The sequence below is a fragment of the Eleutherodactylus coqui genome, chromosome 11 (assembly GCF_035609145.1).
Source record: "Eleutherodactylus coqui strain aEleCoq1 chromosome 11, aEleCoq1.hap1, whole genome shotgun sequence".
Classification (NCBI taxonomy): Eukaryota; Metazoa; Chordata; class Amphibia; order Anura; family Eleutherodactylidae; genus Eleutherodactylus; species Eleutherodactylus coqui.
In genome coordinates this window covers 1077829-1095176 of record NC_089847.1, presented here as the reverse complement: position 1 = coordinate 1095176, position 17348 = coordinate 1077829, and the positions used below count along the sequence as shown (strand labels likewise).

General features: G+C 57.8%; 1 protein-coding gene across 1 annotated transcript in view; it reads left to right on the top strand.

Annotated features, from left to right (window-relative positions):
- ZFPM1 (zinc finger protein, FOG family member 1) overlaps positions 1-15986 on the top strand; it is a 94856-nt gene extending 78870 nt beyond the window's left edge. The window contains exons 6-8 of the mRNA XM_066583815.1: positions 3502-3597; positions 11208-11357; positions 11649-15986. Coding sequence (XP_066439912.1) covers positions 3502-3597; positions 11208-11357; positions 11649-13891 — 2489 coding nt within the window. The 3' untranslated portion in view covers positions 13892-15986. The remainder of the gene's footprint in view (positions 1-3501; positions 3598-11207; positions 11358-11648) is intronic.
- Positions 15987-17348: the final 1362 nt, after the last annotated feature.

Here is a 17348-nt window from a genome sequence, read left to right as displayed (position 1 = left end):
GCCTACGTGAGTCCTCCACTGTACGTTATACCGCTGTACGCCGGGGCACGGCCGCCTACGTGAGTCCTCCGCAGTACGTTACGCCGCTGTACGCCGGGGCACGACCGCCTACGTGAGTCCTCCACAGTACGTTACGCCGCTGTACGCCGGGGCACGACCGCCTACGTGAGTCCTCCGCAGTACGTTACGCCGCTGTACGCTGGGGCACGGCCGCCTACGTGAGTCCTCCGCAGTACGTTACGCCGCTGTACGCTGGGGCACGGCCGCATACGTGAGTCCTCCGCAGTACGTTACGCCGCTGTACGGGGGGGGGGGGCACGGCCGCCTACGTGAGTCCTCCGCAGTACGTTACGCCGCTGTACGCTGGGGCACGGCCGCCTACGTGAGTCCTCCGCAGTACGTTATACCGCTGTACGCTGGGGCACGGCCGCCTACGTGAGTCCTCCGCAGTACGTTATACCGCTGTACGGGGGGGCACGACCGCATACGTGAGTCCTCCGCAGTACGTTACGCCGCTGTACGCCGGGGCACGACCGCCTACGTGAGTCCTCCGCAGTACGTTACGCCGCTGTACGGGGGGGCACGGCCGCCTATGTGAGTCCTCCGCAGTACGTTACGCCGCTGTACGGGGGGGCACGGCCGCCTATGTGAGTCCTCCGCAGTACGTTACGCCGCTGTACGGGGGGGGGGGGGGGGGGGCACGGCCGCCTACGTGAGTCCTCCGCAGTACGTTACGCCGCTGTACGCTGGGGCACGGCCGCCTACGTGAGTCCTCCGCTGTACGTTATACCGCTGTACGCCGGGGCACGGCCGCCTACGTGAGTCCTCCGCAGTACGTTACGCCGCTGTACGGAGGGGCATGGCCGCCTATGTGAGTCCTCCGCAGTACGTTACGCTGCTGTACGCCGGGGCACGACCGCCTACGTGAGTCCTCCGCAGTACATTACGCCGCTGTACGCCGGAGCACGACCGCCTACGTGAGTCCTCCACTGTACGTTATACCGCTGTACGCCGGGGCACGGCCGCCTACGTGAGTCCTCCACTGTACGTTATACCGCTGTACGCCGGGGCACGGCCGCCTACGTGAGTCCTCCGCAGTACGTTACGCCGCTGTACGCCGGGGCACGACCGCCTACGTGAGTCCTCCACAGTACGTTACGCCGCTGTACGCCGGGGCACGACCGCCTACGTGAGTCCTCCGCAGTACGTTACGCCGCTGTACGGGGGGGCACGGCCGCCTATGTGAGTCCTCCGCAGTACGTTACGCCGCTGTACGGGGGGGCACGGCCGCCTATGTGAGTCCTCCGCAGTACGTTACGCCGCTGTACGGGGGGGCACGGCCACCTATGTGAGTCCTCCGCAGTACGTTACGCCGCTGTACGGGGGGGCACGGCCGCCTATGTGAGTCCTCCGCAGTACGTTACGCCGCTGTACGGGGGGGCACGGCCGCCTACGTGAGTCCTCCGCAGTACGTTATACCGCTGTACGCCGGGGCACGACCGCATACGTGAGTCCTCCGCAGTACGTTACGCCGCTGTACGGGGGGGGGGCACGGCCGCCTACGTGAGTCCTCCGCAGTACGTTACGCCGCTGTACGCTGGGGCACGGCCGCATACGTGAGTCCTCCGCAGTACGTTACGCCGCTGTACGGGGGGGGGGGCACGGCCGCCTACGTGAGTCCTCCGCAGTACGTTACGCCGCTGTACGCTGGGGCACGGCCGCCTACGTGAGTCCTCCGCAGTACGTTATACCGCTGTACGCCGGGGCACGACCGCATACGTGAGTCCTCCGCAGTACGTTACGCCGCTGTACGCTGGGGCACGGCCGCCTACGTGAGTCCTCCGCAGTACGTTACGCCGCTGTACGGGGGGGCACGGCCGCCTATGTGAGTCCTCCGCAGTACGTTACGCCGCTGTACGGGGGGGCACGGCCGCCTATGTGAGTCCTCCGCAGTACGTTACGCCGCTGTACGGGGGGGGGGGGGGCACGGCCGCCTACGTGAGTCCTCCGCAGTACGTTACGCCGCTGTACGCTGGGGCACGGCCGCCTACGTGAGTCCTCCGCTGTACGTTACGCCGCTGTACGGGGGGGGGGGGGGGCACGGCCGCCTACGTGAGTCCTCCGCAGTACGTTACGCCGCTGTACGCCGGGGCACGGCCGCCTACGTGAGTCCTCCGCTGTATGTTACGCCGCTGTACGCCGGGGCACGGCCGCCTACTTTAGTCCTCCGCTGTATGTTACGCCGCTGTACGCCGGGGCACGGCCGCCTCGCTAACATTAGGCAAAATGTGTAGAACGGTTTACATTAAAGGGGTCGTCTGATTCTGCCGCTGCAGCCAATGGCGAAGCTCGTCCACTATTGCGCAGTGCTGCCATTGGCTGCAGCAGCCTGTAAACAATACGGTGGGGGACGAGCGCGGAGTATGAGCTCCTTAATATGTTCTGCACACGGGGGAAGCGGATCTTAGACAACCCCTTTAAGATTTATTATGATTAGTGCGAAGACCCCAAGCAGACCCCCTAGAAGGGAGGATTAAAGGTCGTTAAGGCGTCGGAGACCTCTGAAGGGGCAGCGGAAGGAGATGGCGAAGTGCAAGTGGGTGCAGGGAAGAGGCCATCCGGGAGGCACATGTGCGAGAGCCTGTGCTGACCATCAGGGGGCGGTTAGAAAGGCCGGACGCACGCAGACCTTTCCGTACCGCGAATGGCGCGAAGCGAGGAGGCACAGCGCTTCTTTCCAGTTCTCACAAGGCTGCGCTGGGTGAGTCCCGCGTCCGGTCGCTGGCGTCCTCGCTCCGAGTACACCATGATAACGGCACATCTGTGAGAGGTGGATAGAAGTAAATATGGGTTCCCATTCACTGACAGCAAGCAGAGAACTTACAAGTTTTAATACATAAGACCAGAAATCCCCTTTTCCCATTTGATTGCCTTACAATCGGACCTGATTTTGCGCTGGGATGTCGGCCCCCGCGGCCGTCCAGCTGAACTTTACGCACAATTAGGAAATGCAAATTGTCGATGCGTAAGAAACCTCAGAAACTGAAACAATCCGCCCGTACGCGCCGATAAGGGGGTAATCAGCCGCGCGCCCGTACGCGCCGATAAGGGGGTAATCAGCCGCGCGCAGGAAATGCGGTGAATTAAGCGGCGCAGAGCTTGGACCGTTCCAGCTCTTGTAGCCTGTTTAACCCTCGGCTGCCCTGAGCGCCATTTGGCAAGCGGGGGGTTAATCTAAAGCTTCTCCCGCAGCAATCTGATGGCAGAAGTATTTTGCGCCGCGGAGAGCGAGACGTTTAATCTGCCGCCGCTCTGTGGTATAATAGGCTCCAATCCGTTCGCTCAAAGTGTCCCCTTCAGATTAATAGCATCGCGGCCGTTATCTCGCCATCTTAATCAGAGTGCAGCGCACTCCTCTCTATTAGTACAAGTGGCGAGCGGCGCTTTGTGATAACGAGGAGCCCGAGGTGCTAAATAACTGAGCCGCTTATCTGTTGGCAGGCGAGAGACCCTTCGTGTGCCTGATCTGCCTGTCCGCCTTCACCACCAAGGCCAACTGTGAGCGCCACCTGAAGGTCCACACGGACACGCTGAACGGTAAGTGATGCCGCCCTCCGTATTATCCGGGGAGAGAGAAGGAAAGCGTCGCATCGCGGGCGCATCGCGGGCGCCACCTACTTACTGAAAAAAGATACAGAAAAAAAATTGTTTTTGTTGCAGTTTATTTTTTTGCGGATGTGAAAAACGTGCGAAATACAGAGAAAACAGCGGAGCGCAGAGCGGCACGCGGAGCGCAGAGCGGCACGCGGCGCGCAGAGCGGCACGCAGAGCGGCACGCGGAGCGCGGCACGCGGAGCGCGGCACGCGGAGCGCAGAGCGGAGCACAGAGCAGAGCGCAGAGCGGAGCACAGAGCAGAGCGCAGAGCGGAGCACAGAGCAGAGCGCAGAGCGGAGCACAGAGCAGAGCGCAGAGCGGAGCACAGAGCAGAGTGCAGAGCGGAGCACAGAGCAGAGCGGAGTGCAGAGTGGAGCGCGGAGTGGAGCGCGGAGTGCAGAGCGGAGTGCAGAGCGGAGCGCAGAGCAGAGCGGCGCACGGGGGAAGGCCATTTAGGCAAAGTAACACAAACTTCCATTTTTTTCCTGTACAACTGAGTGTCTGGCCTAAAGGAACAGTATGTGGCTCCCCAAGATGCAGCAGAGTTGGTGATGCGCTCACCGGCTCAGGAAGTCCTGCAGAGACCCACCACTAATACCTGACCATGGGCCGATGACAAACTCCGCTCTGCTGCATCTCCCAAACATGGGGGCACAACTTCCAAACCGCAGCGGGTGGATGTTCCCCTGAGGCTTCCTGCACCCGCTGGCAGCGGCGGAGCTACAGGCGCGCAGGCCTTGGTGCAAAACGGTCAGCTTTGTTCCCCCACACTGTTGGCAAACGCTGAGCTCCCGTGCTGCGTAGATACGGCGGCGGAACTGGCCGTGCTGCGTAGATACGGCGGCGGAACTGGCCGTGCTGCGTAGGTACGGCGGCGGAACTGGCCGTGCTGCGTAGATACGGCGGCGGAACTGGCCGTGCTGCGTAGATACGGCGGCGGAACTGGCCGTGCTGCGTAGATACGGCGGCGGAACTGGCCGTGCTGCGTAGGGACGGCGGCGGAACTGGCCGTGCTGCGTAGATACGGCGGCGGAACTGGCCGTGCTGCGTAGATACGGCGGCGGAACTGGCCGTGCTGCGTAGATACGGCGGCGGAACTGGCCGTGCTGCGCAGGGACGGCGGCGGAACTGGCCGTGCTGCGCAGGGACGGCGGCGGAACTGGCCGTGCTGCGTAGGGACGGCGGCGGAACTGGCCGTGCTGCGCAGGGACGGCGGCGGAACTGGCCGTGCTGCGTAGATACGGCGGCGGAACTGGCCGTGCTGCGTAGATACGGCGGCGGAACTGGCCGTGCTGCGTAGATACGGCGGCGGAACTGGCCGTGCTGCGCAGGGACGGCGGCGGAACTGGCCGTGCTGCGCAGGGACGGCGGCGGAACTGGCCGTGCTGCGTAGGGACGGCGGCGGAACTGGCCGTGCTGCGCAGGGACGGCGGCGGAACTGGCCGTGCTGCGCAGGGACGGCGGCGGAACTGGCCGTGCTGCGCAGGGACGGCGGCGGAAGTGGCCGTGCTGCGCAGGGACGGCGGCGGAACATATACACTTGTACAGAGCAGTGCTTTTACGCAGGCATGAATACATGCAAGCAGTACATTTCCGTGTCCCCCATGGAGCTCCCGCCTTGTGGACCCCGCTCGGTGCGCTGCCATGATCAGCCCCATGCATCCATTAATGTAAGTGCCGCCTGCTGAGACCTGCAGGCTAAAGCGAGGTCAGTAGGTAGTTTGGGTGGTCATGAGCTGCTGGACCCCCAGGCGGCTCCCAAATAGCTGATGATCTGCAGGAGTTGTCATCTCTGCTGCCCCCCGGCCCCAGGGGTGCCCCCCATACACTAATCCTGCACCCCAACAAGCTCAAGGTGGTGTCTCCCTGCATGTGTTCTGTAACGGGTGCCTTAGGAGCGCCATCGCTTTCTCCGTCCTCGGCGGCGTGTGGCTGTTTGTGGGGGGCCGCCGTGCGTCACTTCGTGCGGCGGTTTGTGGGGGTCTGCCGTGCGGCTGTTCGTGTGGCTGTTTGTGGGGGTCTGCTGTGCGTCACTTCGTGCCGCTGTTTGTGGGGGTCTGCTGTGTGGCTGTTTGTGGGGGTCTGCCGTGTGGCTGTTTGTGGGGGTCTGCCGTGTGGCTGTTTGTGGGGGTCCGCCGTGTGGCTGTTTGTGGGGGGCCGCCGTGTGGCTGTTTGTGGGGGGCCGCCGTGTGGCTGTTTGTGGGGGGCCGCCGTGTGGCTGTTTGTGGGGGGCCGCCGTGTGGCTGTTTGTGGGGGGCCGCCGTGTGGCTGTTTGTGGGGGGCCGCCGTGCGGCTGTTTGTGGGGGGCCGCCGTGCGTCACTTCGTGCGGCTGTTTGCGGGGGTCTGCCGTGCGGCTGTTTGCGGGGGTCTGCCGTGCATCACCGCGTCCGGCTGTTTGCTGGAGAATCCGGCGCGTTCCTCGTGAAAAGGTTTCCGGCTTTTATTTTCTGCCGTTTTTCTAACTACAAAATAAGACGTTAAATTCTTCCAGTTTTTCACGATTCTTTTCCTTTTGGGGGCGGGGCTTATGGAGAAGTCTATTTAAGAAATGCCGTTCCTCCAGCAAACTGTGCGCCGCTTGAGGGTGTTTCATGATTCGCTGTCGACCGCCGGCTCGCGGGGGATTTATCCTGCAACAATGGCGTGACTGTAAACCCGAGGCCCCGCCCACCGGCGCAAACGTCAGTTTTAGTGGGTTTTTGTACCTTTTTTTTATGGTTCAAAATATGTTTTATTGATTTTCCAATATGTCTATGACATTGCAGCATCTTAACAAATCGGTGCAGAAGGAAATAGAGTAGCCGTTGTAGTAGAAGACGTGACCCGGGAGTAAGGTCCGGCTCGGTCGCCGCCAGCCTGACACCCTGTGCCTGGGGGAGGCATCTGGGCCCACGGCTGTGTCGGCGTGAGTCCACATTTAAATTGATGCTGAGAACAGGTATAATAAACAGACCTAAGAAAAAAAGGGGGGGAGGGAGGGAGGTGTGGGAGGTGAAAGGGGAAGGGTCCGGGGGGAGCGGTCGTCAGCGGATGGAGCTCGAGATTAGATTTTGTGTCTTACATAGCGAGGGGCTTTTTATTTGTACCTAAGTGGGTATCGTACCTGTCTGGAGCCAGGCCTTCAAGTCTGAGGAGTTCCTGAACTGGATCCCAGCCGTCCAGGTAGTAAAGTACTTTTGGGTGTTTCCCTTATCTGCTGCGCCAAGGTCCTCCATATGATTTATATTGTCAAGGGTTTCCAGCCAATGGCTCCTCATGGGGGGCAGACCTCCAGAGCCTGGGGATTGTCTCATTGCCAGGAGAAAAAAATCTAAGGATGTTCTTTTTTGTTTTGGAGAGGGGTCCTGGAAGCATGGACAGCAGAGCAGCCTCGGTGTAAGGACCACGTTATCGTTGTAGAGCTTGACGATTTCCTGCCATACAGGTAGAACCAGGGGGCAGGACCACCAAATATGCAGGGATCGCCTCTCCCACCCTGGCACCTCCAGCAGGCGTCCGGGATTTGGGGGAACATCTTAGCTAACTAAACTGGGGTCCTGTACCATTTTGATAAAATTTTGTAGTTGGTTTCCTGGAATTTAGAGGAGGTCGCCATCGAATGGGTCAATGTAAAGGCGTTCCTCCATAGGTCTTCGTGGAAGGTTCTCCCCAGATCTCTCTCCCAGCTCACGATAAATCCCAGCGGATCGTCTCACGTCTCCATCCCCAACAGAAGGCTATAGAATGCCGAGACCTTTACTGGACCAGAGGCCTGGCAACTGCATAATTGTTCGAACCGGGAGAGAGGGGTCCGAAGGGAAGCCAAAGGGCCCAGAGAAAGGATAAAGTGTCTGATCTGTAGGTACTGGAACCATGCTCCGGGCCTGAGGTCCCCTCCCCCAGAACTTCGCCTATTGGTCCAACTCCAAGAGTCAACACCACATCCCGAGCCCTAAGAGCCAGGGGGCTCCTCTCCAACATGAGTAGAGAGAGCCCTTCAGGAGAGCCGGTAAATCAGGATTGCCAGTCACCGGTGTAAGGGGGCCGGAACGGCAGACCAAGCCCAGGTGTGAGGCAAAGCCATTCCACACTTCCAGCATTTGTTTCAGTATGGGAGAGAGTAGAGGGGTCCCTCTAGCCGCTGGTGGTGGAAGCCAGAAAGAGCCCGTCACAAGGAGCCTCCGCCCGCTCCAGAGCTACCCAGAGTTTGGCCGGGTTGTTGTGGATAATGTCAAGGACACATCTGCATATAGATGCTTTATAGTAGGCAGCGAAACTGGGTAGACTTACTCCTCCCTCCCCCTTTCTTCTGATAAGGGTTTTGAATTTGACCCTCGGTCTTGTTCCTCCCCATACAAATCCCAAGGAGTATTGCATAGTGATTGCTGGTCTAGGATAGAGGACCCTGCCTCTAGTGTCTGAGGTCTCTGCTCTGACTGCCTCAGAGGGAGAGCTCTTAGCCGATTCGAGACCGCCCAGCCTAGTTGGAGGTCCTTCAGTCCCTGGGAGATAAAGACCCCTCTAATCACACATTTTAGAGCCTCCCACTGGGTTGGCCGAGACATGGGATCATGCAGATGGTCCGCTATAAGGTTCTGAATCGTTGGTTTTACCTCTTCCACACATTGCGGATCTTTAAGGAGGTTGTCATTGAGGCGCCATGAATGGCTCCCTCTCCCTTCTGTAAAACCCTGATGGGCCCCAAAGACCGGAGCATGGTCAGACCAAAGAAAGACCCCTATAGAGCTGGAGGGGGGCCGGTCTAGGAGATCGTGTGAGACAAACAGGTAGTCGAGGCAGTTGTAACTACTGTGGGCTAGTGAGTGAAAACTAAAGTCTTTTGTTTTGGGGTGAGGAGCCTCCAGAGATCTACCAGTTTTAGGGAGACTAGGACTTTTTTAAGTTTACGAAGCTCAGAAAAAGAGACCCCGGACCTCCCCGCTGCAGAGTCCAGGGCGGGGTCAAGGCATAGGCTGGAATCTCCTCCCAGGATTATACGTGATCCCGAAGCGAAGCTCGAGAGGGCGTCCATGATCCGGAGACCAAAAGAAACCTGTGCCTGCTTGGGGAAATAAACATCTGCCATGGTTAGGACCTTGGCGCCAACAGAAAGTTTAAGGAACACATATCGCCCATCTGGGTCCGTTTCGGTGGAGATAACCTGATGGCGGAGATTTTTGTGAATTGCGATCGATGCTCCGCAGACTTTTTTCTCCGGGTGGGGGCTATGGAACCAAGATGTAGAATAGTTAGACTTACAGTTAGGCCTATTGCTTGAGGAAAAGTGGGCTTCCTGCAGAAGTGCGATCATAACTTTGTTTCTGTGGAGATGTCTGCGTATCTGGCCTCTTTTGGAGGGTCTGTTCAGGCCTCTAGCATTGTAGGTACAAAACGTTAAACTATCCATTATCGAAATTCAGGAGGGGAGCTCTCGTCGCTGGCGACCTAGGGGAGGACGAAGGAAAAAGGGCGAGGGAGACAAAAATACAAGAACCAAAGCATCCGGAATAACTGCAACTTGGCAGGCCATTCCCCGACTATCGTGTGGTCCAGCCTGGTGGGGGAAGTGATTGGCAGCAGCTGGGCAAGGTGTCCCCGGCCGTCACTAGAAACAATCATATACCCCAGGGGGGTCAACAGTGTAAAACCAGGGGGGGGGACTCTACCCGTACTAGGCCTGTCCATGACGGGTAGTCCCTTCAGGGTCTCGGAGGTGGAAAACAGATGGTTCCCCCCCCCCCCTCCCCCCTAGTCCCGATGAATCTCAAGGCGCCTATATATGGAAGTGGAGTCTTCATGTTGGTGGCGGTGGCCTGGATTTGCGGCCGCTCCTTCTGGGCGTTGGTTGTGCCCGGCCTCTTGTGCAGGCTGGTCCGGCAGAGAAGGTAGAGCTGGCCAATCTGGAAGGGACAGCATTGGTGGTTTAAAAGTCCCCAGGAAGTTAGGGAAGTCCCCCAGGGAGCGGAAGGTGGCAGATTTGCCGTTGTTCCAGGCCACCAGCTGGAACGGATAACCCCATCTGTATGGAATGTCCTTTCCTCTGAGGGCCTCCAGCAATGGTTTTAATGCTTTGCGGAGTTGTAGGGTTCTTCTGGCTAGATCTGGCAATAGCAGAATGGACCCGTCTTTGTGGGAGAGATTCCCTGTTCCTGTGGCTTGCGTTAAGATATCCTGTTTGTCTTTATAAAAGTGGATACAGCAGATGACGTCTCGAGGGCGTCTTGGGTCGAGATTCTTGGGGCCGAGTGATCTATGTATACAATCGATTTCGATAGGTTTGTCTTGCGACCTCTGAATAAGGGAAGAAGTCCTGTGCCCACTTCTCCAGCATTAGTGATGTCCTCTGAGAGGCTCTCATGGATGTTATTTCTTATGTGCCTATTTTCTAGGTCATCAATATGTTAGAGATTTGGGTAGAATGGGACCTGATGGTCCATGAGCTTCTAGGACTGTTAGTTTGTTCCTGGGTCTCTTCCATAGCTTGTACTCTATGACCGATCTGCTGAATGTCCTTCTGAATCTGAGACACGGCTTCTGTGTGATTGCTGAAGGTGGAAGAAGGATGCGTTCATTTCGTCTTTAGTAGGAAGAGCTCTGAGGTGTGGCTTCCAGTCCCAACTGCTGTCTTCCGTATGTATGCTTAGGGAGGGGGAGCCCGGAGCCCGGAGCCCGTTGCTACCCCCCAGGGCTCCCATTCTATTCCTCTCCCCCCTCCTTCTCCAGTTACACCTGGTGGACCTCATGGCTCCGACAGTTGGCGTGTCGGGGACCTCTCTGGTGTGGGGCTGCACGTGCCTCTCCCGCCCGGCTGCATGTGTCGGCACCCGGGGCTTCTTCTGACTCTCCCGCCCCGCTCTCTTCCTGAGCCGCTCTGGCCGCAGAGGAGTCCCCTTCATAGCCGCGGCGAGCGGGCTGCTTCTCCGAAGGTGGAAGTGCAGGCGCGGCTTTGGGCAGATCTCCCTCAGTTGCAGCCGCCGCTCCGTCGGCCGCGGGGCTTAAGAAACGGTTTATACCATTCGGCTCTCTTTCCGGTGGCGCTGGGGTGCGGGGCTGGATCCTCCTCTTCACCATCTTGTAGGGTAAGTGCCGGCTTCTCTGGTAGAAAGTCTGCCTGCTAGCTGAAAAGTATGGACGGCCCGGGAGCTGATCTGTAGCGCGACTTATCCCGCCATTGGCAAGCCACGCCCCCTTGTACCTTTTTTTAGACAGGATACACATTTGGCGGATGTTATTTGCAAGTCCGCTGGGGAAATATAAGTGGGTATCCCCATCGCAGCCTAGAGGGGCGTCCTCGACGCGCGGTGAATGGACTGCGATCAGTCACCACTGAAGAGTCCACTTCCGTAAAGCCGTCCGGGGGGCTGGGATGTGCAGGGACGCCGCTGCCCCTTTAAGAACCGTTTCTTCAACAAATATCATTTATTTTATGGCGCCATTTGAGTGATGGCGGCCGCGTTCTGCAGACCGTTCAGCCGCCAGCATGCTGCTAGACTGTCATGTGTGCCAGACTATCGGATGCCGGATTATGTGTTTGGAGGGAATGGCTTCACCTTCTTTCCTTTCTTCTTCCAGGCGTCTGCCATGGGTGCGGCTTCATCTCCACGACCCGCGACATTCTCTACAGCCACCTGGTGACCAATCACATGATCTGCCAGCCAGGATCCAAGGTTGACGTGTTTCCCCTTGTAAAGCCCCTCCCTCCGCTCAAGCCGGCGAGCTCAGGTACGCGTGCGTTCATGTCGGCGCTGTCTCTTTAAGAAGGATGTAAGCAGCGCAGTCACATCCACATAATGGGCTCCTGGATACCATGTATTGTTCCCTGTTATCAGCCACTGGGGCGGGGCTGGCGGTCCTGTTCCTCCATGACCTCCTATGATATCAGCCGCTCCTCTTATAATGTTCCAGCACTGATATAAGGGCTTTGGTGCCCCCTTAGGAGGTTGAGATAAGGGCGCTGTTTGGTTCTTTGGCACGGTTTCTCCTCACTAACGGGATGTTCTTTCGTCTCCGCAGCGGTCCTCCAGAGCGCCTCCTCCGCTCTCCTGAAGTGCAGCTTGTGTGGGTTTCTGGCGGATGGATTGAGCAGTCTGCAGCAGCACGCCATCATGCACACATCATCGTCCATCGCCGGACCGGCCATCCAGTCCCAGCCGGATCTAGACAGGGAGCTGCTCCCGGACGTCCTGAAGAACGGTGACGCCGCGTCTCCAGCCTCGTCTCTGTCCGGGAACGAGGAACCACCGCTCAAAGTCAAAATTAAAGAGGAGCCTGAACCGTTAATGCCCATCGGTGAGGCCAGCGGCGCCGGCTCGGAGGCCACAGACGCAGCGGCACTGGTGCCATCCCCAACTGTCAAAGTAAAGACTGAAATATCCAGCCCCACGCCAGGGTCGAGCCCCGTCCCCAACGAGTCTGGCGCAGCAGCCGGTGGCGGCACGGTCATCATGCCACACTATGTCTTTGGACATGAAGCAACTCCTGCTATTGTACCACAAGCTTCTGAGATCCTGGCCAAGATGTCGGAGCTGGTCCACAGCCGGCTCAAGCAAGGGCAAGCCGTCAGCCCAGCGGGCTTCTCAGGGAATGCGGTGCCCAAGGGTGCCACGTGTTATGAGTGTGAAATCACCTTTAATAATATCAATAATTACTATGTGCACAAGAGACTCTACTGCTCGGGGCGGCACGTGGCAGATGAGAGCCCAGCCAGTGGGCGCAAAATGAAGGTGACTCCCGTGAGAGCCACAGTGGCCCCGGGCACTTCTACATTACCTGCTGTCGACGACCAAGGAACAGTACCACCCGAGGAAGAAGCTGGAGGAGAAAGTACTGCTCCGCTGGTATCCATTAAAGTCGAAGAGGGTGTTGGCACAGATGGTGAACCCGCAGGGAGTGGGCATGTCAGTGAAGGCAACCATAGTCCAAGCTCCTTAGATGACACAGATGAAGATCCAACCCGCACCGTGTGTGAGGCATGCAACATCCGCTTCAGCAGACATGACACTTACGTGGTGCACAAACGTTACTACTGCGCCTCGCGTCATGATCCTCCCCTTCGTCGGCCTGGCATGAATAAGCCTGGGCCGCCGTACACCCCTCAGCCCACTCCGCGAACACGCAAACGCCGAAAGCTTTATGAAATCCACGCCATGGCGTCGGCAGAGGCGACTCCTTCAGCGTTGCTATCAATAAACAGAGTAGAGGCGCTGCCCATCATACAAGGCCTCATGCCAGCTCCTGCTGTGCCCTCTCCAAGTTCCAGCCCCGATGCTGCTGAGGGGCCAATAGACTTAAGCAAAAAGCCTCGTCTTCTGGTTGAAGCTCCAGTGCCATCTCCGGCTGCGGCAGTGGTCCCGTTGACAGACTACCATGAGTGTACCGCCTGCCGTATCAGCTTCAATAGCCTTGAAAGCTACCTGGCACACAAGAAGTTTTCTTGCCCGGCAGCTCCTTTACAACAGAAGGTTCTGCAGCAGCTTCAGAAGAGTAAAACTCCCGTGAGCACGGCCGCCAAGATGGGGGAAGACCTAGTGAAGGTTAAAGTAGAGAGGCGAAGCCCCGGGTCCGTGAACGAGTCCAACCAGTCTATTGCTGTGCCCTTTACCTCCATGCCAGACACTAAGCCCATTCTGCAGTACCCCCCGGCGGCAGAGGCATCGCCCTCTTCTACAGCCTCCTGCCCATACTGCCTTCCCAATGTGGTCATCCGAGGAGACTTACTTGAACATTTCAGAAGCGTCCATGGTCTGCTCTTGGCAAAAGCCACCCCAGGTCACCGCCTGCAAGGCACATTCATGGAAGTGGTCCTACCTGTGCGAGCCCAACCAAGTACCGCGCTAGAAGGAAGCTTGCCCAGTCCACCGGCGCCATCGGCTTCTCCAATGCAAATGCCAAGAGACAATACAAACAGCAAAGATGCCTCGCCGTCATTGTCCTCTGCCAATGGTAGTCCAGTTTCAAGCTCCACTCCGCGGCCAGTGTTGACCAGCACGCCCCGGCCTTTGCTGCCGCACTCTCCAGCCCTCCCTCTAAATCCTTTGGTCGAAACTCGAAGAGAAGATGGACTCAGGGCAACCACCCTCGCGCTCCTGCCTGGGGACAAAGCAATGCAACCTCCCAAGCCCGGTCTGGCAACTCCATTGCCAAATGGCAACCACCGGTACTGCCGCCTCTGCAACATTAAGTTCAGCAGCCTGTCCACATTCATCGCCCATAAAAAGTACTACTGTTCATCGCACGCCGCGGAGCACGTCAAATAACCGGAGCTGGAGACGCGGCTTGAATCTGTTGTAGGGCACTAAAGTGACCGCGCAATCTGGGAACATTGAGGGTCGTGGCGACTGCAGGAGGCGTCTGTGCGCTGTCAGGTGCAGCCACGGGAGCAGGAAGGATGGGCTGTCATACTGACACTCGGAGCAATGGGTGTGGCCGCCGGGACGCACGGCTGCCGTTCTGCTGGGAGGGTGGCGCTGCCTCCTGTGCCCACCCAGAATGATCCCCAGGTCTCCTCATCCGTTCAGTGACGACCGTCCGCACTTCGGTCCCCCCCCCCCCTTCAGAGTTGCGCTGTCTGCATTACAAGATGTCAGTCGCCTCCTGATGATGAAGCACAAGAACTGTTACAGAGGACGCCGACCTGCGGAGCAGCGCCTCTTTGTTACAAGGCGGGGAGGCAAAAACATTTTTTTAGTAATTTATTTTTCAGATGTATTTAAAATGAAGTTAAGAAAAAAATCTTTTTGTTTTTTTTTATAGTGAAAAGTTCATAAATTTGGGCAGAAATATTTCCATCAAAAATATATATAAAAAAACAAAAAAAGGATTTTATGGGGTTGTTTCCTACACGGGATGTTTTTCTAATATTTTTGAACAGACCCCCCCCTCCGGCCGGGGGTCACATGGGTGAATGTCCAGGAGGCTCCGCCCATGAACAGTTTGGACCTTGGTATGTGGGGGGGCAGTCTTAAGGTGGAACGCGAGGCGCGTTGGCGGAGCCACATGTTTTTGCTGCACTTCTTGGACTCTTCAGGCTCCCCCGCCCCGGGCTGCTGGGGGTCGTGCCGAAGCCAATCGCTTTACATCAAGAAATCTATAATTTATTGGACCCCTTTTAAAGAGAGCCCCCTGATCAGCGGCGCCCGTTAGTGACGGCCCTGCTAACTATCGCACCTCCCCTCCGTTCCTGCATTAGATTTGGTTCTTGACGCTTTGAACCTGACAAGTGGGCGGTCTCCTCCGCTTAGCGTCTGCTTACAACACACTATCGTCCGCCGCCTCGTGCCGCTGGTTTATACGGGCAGACGCATCGTTGGCTGTGAGTGAGAGCGACGGAGCGATCGGCTATTTAATCAAGCGATTAGCGAACGAGCCGGCGATGATTATGCCTGCAGAAAATGAACAAACTGTGAAGATTTATCAGCTGACGTCGGCGGGGTCCGCTTACCGCCATCCGCTGACATCATCCATTTATAGTGAAGAGACCGCCCACTTGTCAGACTCCAAGCATCAGAAACCAAATGTAATGGAGGTTGGAGCAGGAAACGTGCAAAGACCAAGAGAGCAGCGATGCCGGGGGCCACAGAGCTATGCAGCCAGCCCTGCTGCCCTGAGGACATGGGCGGTCCCTACAAGAAAGACCCTCGCTGCCAGCGGCGCACGAGACATCAATCACCCCTCTCCTCCTAATGAGTCGCGGCCCCCACCATTACCTGCCACCGTTCTCCCTAGGCCGTCTGCAAATCAGCAAAGAAAGCTTTGGCCAATAAGAACAATGCTGGTTGGTGCGCCGCCACAGTAACCCCGCCCCCTTAACTGCTCATGTCATCCGTTACAAAGGAAACTATCCAGAGAAAGGGGGCGGAGTTAGCCTGGAGCTCGTGACCCTGCCGGGGGAGAGCTTTGGCAGCTAATTGTGGGGGGCCGTCGGCTCGTTGGGTATGGAGAGGACATTAGAGGTGATTGATGTGTTGCCCGCGGTCAGCTGGTGCGGACGAGTTCCCTTTAAGTGCGGGGTATCCCCGCCGTCGGGCTGCAGCCAGTAATGGTTCTGCATTGGGGCACTTAAAATCCCCGAAGTGCGTTGCGTCCTGAGCTACTAGACCCCGTAGACGCACAGCGGCGGGCTGGTGACCAGCACTATCACGGGTAGCGGTCGCAGCACGGTTTTGCGCCTGGCCGCCTTTCCCTGCGCCACTTTATTTTTATGGCATTATATACATGATGGACACTGGAAAGCAAACCATTTGTGTTAACGCCGTCCTGAGACGAGAGCGCCGATTACCAATAAACACGCCCTGCTGGTGACTAACGAGTGTGTATAATTGTGTACAGAATAAAGCTGTGTATAAGACCTGCGCACGCCGCCTCCTCCTTCGTGTCTCCAGGCCGGACGCCGTGGCTGATACCAGGGAGCAACGGGCCCCACCAGCACATTCATAGTACCGTTATACAGGATCTGCCTGCCAACAGAAAATTTAAATTTGGGGGTGTGGCCTAACTTGTCACCGCTGTGCGCCAAACTTTTAAACACTTAAAGTCTGCAAGAACCGGTGCGAGGAATGCGATTGGTGCTCGCTTCTACAATTGGACCGTCTTTGCAGAAACAAAACGGGCGTTAAACTGCACTTTCATTACCGCCTATAGATGAAGTGAAGGCGCCGGCGCCATGACCAGTGCGGTCCCACGTGTATTCACGGATTACTGTGCGGCTTGGCCATAGAACAGAACGGATGGAAGTCGACTGCCATACTACATAGAAGCAGCGGGGGGCAGCAGGGAGCCGCGGTATAAAGGGGTCTGATAGACCGTGGGCTTATAAACCTTACAGCACATTATAAGGAACCAGCTATTGTGAAGACGTAAACTATTGTGCCGGCGCGGCGCTTGTATGAACACCGCTGCCTCGTCACGCATCAGAACTACAACTCCCAGCATTTCCTGACAACTATGATGAAGCAGCGACATCATGGCAGCAAAAGACATTTAATTCCACCTTTTGTTATGTACATTTTTAACATTATCCCAACATATTGTATTCATGTGGTGGACGTCGCGCGGACGGTGCGGCCTCTGATGGTGCGGCGCGACCTGACAGTGCGGCCTCTGATGGCGCGGCCTCTGACGGTGTGGCCTCTGATGGTGCGGCGCGACCTCTGACGGCGCGACCTCTGATGGTGCGGCTCCTGACTGCGCGACCTCTGATGGTGCAGCCCCTAAAGGTGCAGCCTTTGATGGTGTGGCGCGACCTCTGACGGTGCGGCCCATGACGGTGCAGCCTTTGGTGGTGCGGCGCGACCTCTGACGGTGCAGCCTTTGGTGGTGCGGCGCGACCTCTGACGGTGTGGCCCATGACGGTGCAGCCTTTGGTGGTGCGGCGCGACCTCTGACGGTGCAGCCTTTGGTGGTGCGGCGCGACCTCTGACGGTGTGGCCCATGACGGTGCAGCCTTTGGTGGTGCGGCGCGACCTCTGACGGTGCAGCCCCTGACGATGTGGCCTCTGACGGTGCAGCCTTTGATGGTGCAGCCCCTGATTGTGCAGCGTGGCCTCTGAAGTGCGGCCCCTGATGGTGCAACCTTTGATGGTGCAGCTCCTGACTGCGCGACCTCTGATGGTGCAGTCCCTAAAGGTGCAGCCTTTGATGGTGTGGCGCGACCTCTGACGGCGCGGCCCTGGGAGCACTTCACACGTAGCAGATCTGTATTACAGCTGACACAAT